Source organism: Pygoscelis adeliae, unplaced genomic scaffold, assembly GCF_000699105.1.
Source record: "Pygoscelis adeliae isolate BGI_AS28 unplaced genomic scaffold, ASM69910v1 Scaffold42, whole genome shotgun sequence".
NCBI classification, from domain to species: Eukaryota; Metazoa; Chordata; class Aves; order Sphenisciformes; family Spheniscidae; genus Pygoscelis; species Pygoscelis adeliae.
Genome location: NW_008824283.1, coordinates 6,806,693 through 6,815,790, shown reverse-complemented (window position 1 = coordinate 6,815,790; position 9,098 = coordinate 6,806,693). Strand labels below are relative to the sequence as shown.

The following is a 9,098-nucleotide window of genomic DNA, read 5'->3' as shown; positions in this document are numbered from 1 at the left end:
TAAAAGACGTGTAGATGAGGCACTTAGGGACATGGTTTAGTGGGCATGGTGGTGTTGGGTTGATGGTTGGACTCGATGATCTTGGAGGTCTCTTCCAACCTTAATGATTCTATGATTCTATGATTCTATGTCTTAGAGAAATGTGGTGTGGGATGGAACAGTCAGTGAAGGGGAAGGTAAAGAAACATTTTGAGATTGAATTTGGTTGGTTTGGTGGTTTTTTGGTGGGAAATCTCCTCTCCAGTGGATGGCAGCAGTCAGAGTTAGATGCATATAAATTGTGTTCATCAAGATGGGAAAACGTTGCCTTAGATTATATGCTGTGAGGAAGTGGATGTCAAAAACATTTTCATGAGAGGCCTCCTTGGATTTTTCTGTTGTGTGGCCTGTAAAAGAAATTATATCTTCTGTATATTCTCTTCCCTAGGGAAATATATTCATACACAAGCTCTGCTGCCAAACTTGTCAAATCTTTACTCTTGTAAAAAGGAAACTTAAGCCAAAGCTCTCTCCCTGTGAAATGCCAAGCAGTTTAACTCTCAAGTTTCTGTAGCCTTAGACAAGAAAATTACCTTTTAAATAATGCTAAGGTGGTGATGTTCCCCAGGCAAAGACAGGAAATTCATAGTTATGACTGAGATTCCAGCCTGACTCACCCGCTGTGCCTGGTACCCACAAGGGCTCGCAGCAGCAGGCGATTGAGCCGCTCAGATTTGTTGTAATAGCAGGTCCTCGTGGGGCAGCCGAAGGGCAAAGGTTCAGCTGGAGTTCTTCAGTCCTTCTTGGCATCTTTTATTCTTGCACTTTTTCAATTCTGAGTAATTTTCACATTCTCTTTTTGCAGGTAGGGACCTCTTCTGTATTAAAGAATAGTTAAGTGACATTGTGTGCCTCAGGGGATTAGAAACATGAAGTTCTTCCTCCCTTTGAATTACTTATTATAATCTAATCTAATCTACTCTATGTCATCTTTGACAAAAGGTTGCCAAAAAAGGTGCTTATTGAGACTGATAATGTAAGATGGTCAATCAGACATGTCCTGGTCATTTAGCATGCCTGTAAGTGAGACTGACAAAGGAGGCAGAGCTGTCAGCTGTGCTTCAGTTAGTCACAGGCAACCAGCTGATCTTTGATAACCTACGGTGTTGGGAAACAAAGTCTCTGGATCATTTTAACTTTTCCCCATATAAACACACACACACACACACACATTTTCCAGATCGTTTTCTTTAGCATTTTCCACAAACTTTAAGCTCCCTCATAAATGTAAAATCCTGGAACTGATTAACTCACTGGTGTTAATTCTGCCTAGTTCAAGGAAAAACGTTGCATTTCCAGACTTACAGGCTACTCTATTGGGATGTAGATGTAAAAAGCTCCTTTACCAAGAAACTGTAATATTCCTGAAAGAATTTACTATTGCTATTTAAAAGTTGATTTTTTAAAATGTGATACGCTGTATGTATGCCTATTTTAATAAACAGATGCTAAACTGTTTCATTAGTTTATGAAAAAAAATAATTTTTAACATAGTAAGCTTACACAATTGTCAGTATACTTCAGCTCCAAAAGTTTAAGTCATTAAGTTATGTGTTCCCTTGCGCCTTCATGAGGATAATGGGGTCTTATTTAGTTCTTTATTTTTAGGAAAACACAACGCTAACAGAAAATCCCTAAAATGGAGGAATAGGGAATTTGGACCTTTATTCGATCACAGCATCTTAGAAAATAGCTCTTTCCTGCATGGCTCCATTGTTTCTGAGGTCCAGATGAAATGCTGTCTCACACTGCTTCACTATTTAGTCAGTACAAAGTTTTCATCGTTGTCTCTGGAATTAATTTTCTCTCTCGGTCAGCTGGAACCCAAGTTTGATGACCTTCCAGTCACTCTGCAAACTTCATTTTTCTTCTAAGCTTTTTCTGGGAAAATACATACAAACAGTCCCAAACTGCAACTCTTTCAACATATGGTTCAATCCGGGTCCCAAATTGTATGTTTTATCTTTTAATTTCAGTCCTCGTATTTGGCACATTTGAATGCAAATCAAAATAAAGAATCATACGTAAGCAATAATGTAAAGACTCCCTATAAAACATAGGGACCAGTAGCCAAATGTCATCAATTATGCTGACATTTCCTTCAGTATGGAATGCATCCTAATACTGAGCAATTGTATGTTAACAATCCCATATGTATTGTTACTAATGGTAACTTTACTGATTTGAACCATTACTGTGATAGTATTTAATAATGTCATTTTTAATTGCATACATCCAAGCTGTCCCAATCCTTTTGTGGAAGGAAAATGGTGTTACATTCACATAAAAATAACCAGCACAAAGCCACTCTTGTTGCTTTTCTTTAAATGGAGAGAAAAATTTGTGCTCCCAAACTGAGACTTTGGATGCCAAGTTGCAGCCTGGAGCATATTTTTATGTCTGAGTTATAAACCCCTGAAAATGGGGTTTTGTAATCGAAAAGGGAGACATGATGAATGTGCCACTGTATTTAATTAGATGTATTTAACCCCCTCCCCGACATTTGCATTGCCACAAAAGATGGTGTGCCAGCTCTTCTTTCTTATCTGCCTCCTGTGATCCTCTGGATCATCGCAGGGTCAGCAAGAGGACATATTTTATTAGCGATAATGGCTTGAGACAGGAAAAGATAATATTTCTTACTGATTTATTGTGTCCTAAATTGGATTTATTTGAGCAGTTTGGTTTTGGTTGTTCACGATGAAGGTTTTCTAACTCTCATGACTTGTGAATGGTCCCTGCAGAACTGAATGAAGATGACTGTTAGCATGTGACCTATATGCCTGTTCTGTACCCATGTAGAAGATCTTACTGTGGGAGTCCCCGCACTCTGCTCAGTCTGTGGCACACAGGAGGAAGAGAAGCAAATGCCATGCTGAGAGCAACCAGCCCAAAAGTGCTGCAGTTTTCTTCATAGGTTCTGAAGATCTCCTGTTTCTCCAGGGCATTCCACACCTCAACCCCATGACACCTGCATAAAGCAGGATAACCACCCTATGCCCACATTGTCCCTCTGAGCTCAAAAAAAGTACCCTGCAGCTATCTCTGCATTGGAAATTCTCCTGGTTTCAGAAAGCAGTGGGTGGCAATTAGTGTGACTGCTCTGGTGCTTTCTGTTTTTCATCCTCATCAATCAGTAGTGCTTTATGTTTGTTCAGTTCTTTTTCTGCTACCAGAACTTGCATGGGAAAGGAAATGAACAGCTGAGTGAATGTGTAGTTTGGACTGGAACTCGAAACAACACAACTGCCCTTCCACACACACGCTTTCTGTGACTAGTGAACAGCAATACTGACACTTCAGATATCATTGCTGGCTTCTTAGAAGCCACTGAAATGACTGGAGCACTTAACACATGTTTTTAGACTCTCTTTTAGGAAACTGTGGCCTCCACCTCTTCATCACTTACAGCTAGTTTAAAATATAAAGGTTCTCTTAGCAACCATGACTTCTAGATCTAGAGAGGAAACTGAGATTGAAAAAAATCATTCTTCAACCACTTAGTTTCTTACACTCCGTCTAGGGACCATACATCACAGTCTTGTGAGATAAAATATTTAGTGCAATTATTCTTCAATAGTGTCCACATCCTCACAGAAACATTCCTAGCTCTGCCATTGTTTGTTTGTATTCCAGCTGAATTATCTAGACATCATCAGCTCTTCTACAAATAGATGTTGGAGGAGCTGTAGAAGTACTGAAACCTTACTGCACTTGTAAAAGCAATCATTCCCAAACATTTCTTGTTTGGACAAGTGACAAAGTGGTAATGAGAAGAAAATGTTCATGTCTGTAAACTCAATTCAAGCCGTTGTTCTTTAAAGAGAGCGAGCTATCTAAAAGCTGCCAAGTCGCCCTATGATTGTGCAGTCCTCAGTAGGCAAGTATCCACATACTCACAAAATCATTAACAGAGAAGCCAAGGATTTGAATATTGTGATGAGTGTTTACTGTCCTGCCCTGGAGTTGCTTACTTCAATTCAGGGCTAGGGTTATCAACAAAGAAAGCAAAGGGAAGCACGACAGAGGCTGTCTCCTGCTGATGCTTTTACGTCTCATGTAAATAATTACATGACCCCATGAACCATCAGACTGCATCCTTCACCAAACACACAGGGTTAAAGTGCTCTGTACTTCACAACAGCAGTGAATTTGGCTCCAGCAACTCACTTTTATATGTTTTCATTTCAGTTTTATACCTCAAACCTGCAGCCCCTTCAGATCCATGCTAACTTTTATTAATTTTTTTCTATCTCCAAAGCTGTTCTTGTGTCCTTGGGTATGAAGGGGAGAGGTGTGAAATAAACCCGGATGACTGCGAAGATAATGACTGCGAGAATAACTCTACATGTGTGGATGGGATCAACAACTATGTCTGTCTCTGCCCTCCTAATTACACAGGTAAGAAAGGGCCACAACCAAAGAAGAACAGGAATCCATGAGGAGTCCCTTCAGGCACTGAAGGGAAGGGTCCAAATGCATGTTTACTTTGTCCATGAGTGTTTAATTAACCAAGAATCTAGTCCCATTTTAAAGCAGCCTGGATGTCTTACTGGAAAGGTGTTAGTTCTACCAATATTGCAATACATGTGCTCACAAACATGGCCACTTTTCTGATGCTTCATTGTAAAATACATTAAAAAATAGTGAAGTTTAAGGTTTCGGAGAAATTTGCACTTCTGTGCGCACATTCTGTAAATGTATTTCAGAAATATTCCCAGTACTGACCTGAGTCTGATACACATCTGTTCTGAATCTTGGAAAATAAAAATAGTTTGTGTTTAAATTATGGTAGGAAAATAACTTTTGGGGCATAGCTTTCACCTGAGATCTCAGAGGTCTGCATTTATTAAATAAAATGAGCCTACAATATGCTGTTTAAATTCATTATCTCCATTTCACAAGTGGAGAAGCAAAGGCTGTGTAAGAATCTGTAGGCTCAGCTGTAGTCTTCAGAGTGCACCCATGGCAGGTAGCCCAGCTCAGCAGATGTGCAGTCACCTGCTAAGTCCACGGTGACAGAAGTTGGTAACTGAGTTAGAAATGGAATTAGTATCTACAGTGCCCATCCTGCATTTCAGACAAATTCCTTCCTAAACCTTCTGCAAGAGCAGAAACACTCCTAACTGGAATCTAAAAATGCTTTTTCTCAAGTCATTACTGGAGCATACCTTTGACTCATTCAAACTGCGTTAGCACAGCCTTCCTGGCTCAACATGGAGTGGCAAGGAAACACCTGCAACAGTTCCTGCTTCCATCCTTTGAAATGGGTTTATTACCTTCTAAGCATGGAGAAGTAATGAAGGGCTTCTTGTACACTGGAATATATTACATGTCAGGGGATTTAATGAGGATCAAGCTTGAGTGGCTGAGTAAGGCAGGAGGAAAGCTTCTAGAATTTCCAAACTCTTAAAATACTTTTGTGGCTGATACAAAGGAGGCCCATGTAAATCTTTAGCTGAGAAAAGCCTTGTGACTTGAATGTACATTTATTGGAGTTCTAAAATGATCTTTCTGCGAAAAACTGAAAAACTTCAGCTTAGCATAGTAAAGAGTTTTGCTTATAGGATGTTTAGCCCATTGTGCTTACTAGTGCGCTATTTATGTGAGCTGTTCTTGGGTGGTTTCAAAAAAAGCTCTATACAAGGAGGCAGAGTCTTTACATTTACAAGAGGAAATATATTTGCCCAGCCAAGAAAAGACATATCTAGTAAGGAACTGAATCCAGTATATATGCAAATGCGCTTTTCTTTTCACAGGCATATTGCAGATTATCTTGGGTTTTGCAGACAAAAAAGTTAGGAAAGGACTAGATTGGGATTTCTTCTCAAATGGCAGTCTGGATAGGGGCCAGAAAATTCATATGATAAGATATTTCAGAATCAGTTTTGAAATATTTTTAATCAACTTCCAGCTTTTTTTTTTTACCTGAATATTGTCTGTGCTGTGCTTATGCTTATTAGCAGGAGTTGGTCAAATACTAGACCCTAGTCTTGCAATGTAGGATACACACAATTGTATATACCACAGAATATCACAATGCAGGCAATAGCTTTGACTACAGTTGAAACAAACTGAATTTTTGAAGAAGAGCAGGAAATACTTCTGGAAAATATAACATGAATCATAAGTGAAAAAGGCTGCAAAAATAGGGGTGTTGCTTAAATTAGAAATCTGAAGGGTTACAATAGTTCATGTTGCTTAAAAATAGGAAGAGTTTAGTGAACTGTGATAAAAGGATTGCCTTAACCTGCTTTACCCCCATTTTGGAGGGGGATATTTCATCAAAACTGATCAGTCACCTGGAAGGACTCACTGCAGCGCAGCTGACTGGGCTGAAATATCCCTCAGAGGTACACCTGGCCCTCCCAGAGCAGAAAGGCAAGGAACAGCATAAAATGGCTGGAAGAATTGAAGCCATCAGCCAAACAAAAGTTACATACAAGCCAAGCAAATCTGAGCCATGGTATTGAAGGTCCTCTAAGAGTTGAATCCAAACACAAGAAATTGGACATCATCTGAAGTTGCTTGATTGAATGAACAGCAGCTAAGGAAATGCCGTGGAAGCAACATAGGCAAATCACACTTTGAAAGGATTTGTGTGCCTGACCTGAAAAGAGAGGGATCTTTTGACCAAAGAGTTTGACTGAAGTCTCCTGTGACATCCAGGGCATCTCTGTGTATATTCTCTTTAAATAAACCTTTTTATACTGAAGCAATACCTGAAGCTACTATGGCAGTATCTATTACAAAAAAAAAAAGTAGGTGCAGATGACTTTAATATTGTGTTGAATATGCTAAGAATAGTGAATGCTAACACTTCAGAGAGAAAGCGAGTCGCTGGAGCAGCCAGGAATACTTATTCCTGTGCTCAGAACTGTGTATTGAGCTACCTGCCTCCCTGTCAGGTGCTGACTGTGCTAAACATTGTGTTAGCAAACTGTGTGTGCTTCAGAGTTGCCAAGTGTATGGATTTTATCTATATTTATATGAACAAAGAATGGATGACAGAGGGTGCTTTCCAGGGAAGCAGTTTTTCTGTGAAGTAGTCTGGGGGACAATGAGCTCTCAGTGTGGTACTTTGCCTAAAAGGGCAGTGTTATCCATAGGCAGGGTGTATCTAGTAGGACAGAAAATGTAGGTAATATCTCTCTGTGTTGTGCCCAAACATTATACTTAGTTCTGTTGTTCAGAATTCAAAGAGCAAGTTGAGAGATGAGAAAGAGGATTAGAGGTGAAACATAAAAAAACATTGGGGGATTGAGAACAGGTCTTGAAGATCTCAAGAAAAATCTTATTTGGCTTAACAAAAGTAGGCAGACAGAGCAAGCTTTTATTTTGCTTCTTCCCCCCCCCCCAACACTTGTATGGAGAATAGAAATTTCTTTAAAAGATTCATTGGCTGGCCTTTGTGACTGAACAAATCCAGACCATACATTTTTATCAAGACTTGTTGGTTCTAGATACAAACTGGATTTCTCAGCAGATGCTGTAGTTAAAACACAAGTTAATACAAGAGTGGTCTATGTTACACTGGAGATCAGACTATATGTTTCAGTACTGGTAATCTCTGATGTTTTGAGTAACATTCGAGCTGTTGGTTATAGATGCCCAGCTCAGCTATTGCAGAGTCCTTCTCTTCTCGACTGTAGAGGTGGGCAGGCTCTGGTAGTACTGCGAAGTAGGTAGTCTGAATCCCTCAACACTCTTGCGGTCTTGGATGCCATAATACTGGTAAGACTGCAATGCTGTCACAGTAAACACTGCATGTATGAAATAAATGTATGTTGTAATACAAAGAGTAGTCTGAATACAGGGAGGAAGAAGATCCAAGAGCGTGTGTGTGTGTTGTTTTGTAAGAAATATTTAGGATCCCCCTTGGTTTAGTTGACTAATGGTTAAATCATGATAGTAAATCTTATGTTCCTAAATGAAATGCAAATTAAAAATGCATGTGTTGGAAATGTTGAGTATTGACAGAGTTGCAGTATCCAGGGTTTGTTTTTTTCTGTACCTTACTATTTTCCTGCTTTATCTTCTGCCTGTCTAGTTTTACTTATTATAGCCTTTTTAGGAAACAATATCCCAAATAATGATGCATAAATTTTGCTTTCATTGGTTGGAATAATGAAGGCCAAAGATCTTTCTTCAATTAATAACTTTTTGCAGTGTTTTGCCTTAAAATTCTTTGACAGTCTTTTCCCCCGCTCAAAGTAGATGAAAAATGGCCAATTTGTTAAGTGACTACTGAGGGAAGGAATTTCCCACACTCCAGCCCCATTTCACTTTCATTTAAAAAAAAACAACAAAAACCACACCAAAAACAACCCACACTCACACAATAACCTCCTTCCTAGTTCCCTTCCATATAATAACTTTAAAATAATGTGCAAATACAAATTCTATTAAATAGGTAAACATAAGTTAAAGACAACAAAACTGAGAGGGAGGGCAGGCAGACAGCTGATCGCCATAAAAAAGATTCAAGTCCTTACCTGCACCACCAGATTTCCTCACCATTCTTAAAGTCAATATTTTCAACGTTGCTTGTATTTACATAACCAAACCAATACTCGTGCTGTGTAGCAGAGTCCTGATGGCTTTTATTGTCAGCTGCTGTCTTATTTTTCCTCTCCCCAACTGGTTATTTTAATCCTGAAGCTAAATTATAAACATGTATTTCCTCCAGGATAATCGTGTACCCAAAGTTCAGCCAGCTCTAAAGCCTGAGCAGTCTGTGGGCTGCTTTACAACCTGGTCAGACCCCTTGATGGATTACAGCTCCTCCTTGCAGTTTTGTAGGCTTTCCTCCTCTTCAAAAAGAAACTTATATAGGAACATCGAAAGAGGAAGCTATGAATTAGATCAGTCACCCTGGTTCTTTTCCTTTTTGTATTTTTCTAGTTTTTGTCTTTTTGGTTTAATATGGCCTATCTCCAGCTATCGATATAAATGTTCCACCGTCTCCCTAGCTTTGTGGTTTAGAAATGTAGGACAAAATTCATACAATTTTTCCCTTCCGTTCCTTTTTTCTATTCACTACTGTCATAGACCTTCTT

The 9,098-nt window shown here is 39.2% G+C and overlaps 1 protein-coding gene across 1 annotated transcript in view; it reads left to right on the top strand.

Annotated features, from left to right (window-relative positions):
• SLIT3 (slit homolog 3 (Drosophila)) overlaps positions 1–9,098 on the top strand; it is a 260,861-nt gene that overhangs the window by 204,812 nt on the left and 46,951 nt on the right. Inside the window, exon 25 of the mRNA XM_009318576.1 lies at positions 4,301–4,440. Coding sequence (XP_009316851.1) covers positions 4,301–4,440 — 140 coding nt within the window. The remainder of the gene's footprint in view (positions 1–4,300; positions 4,441–9,098) is intronic.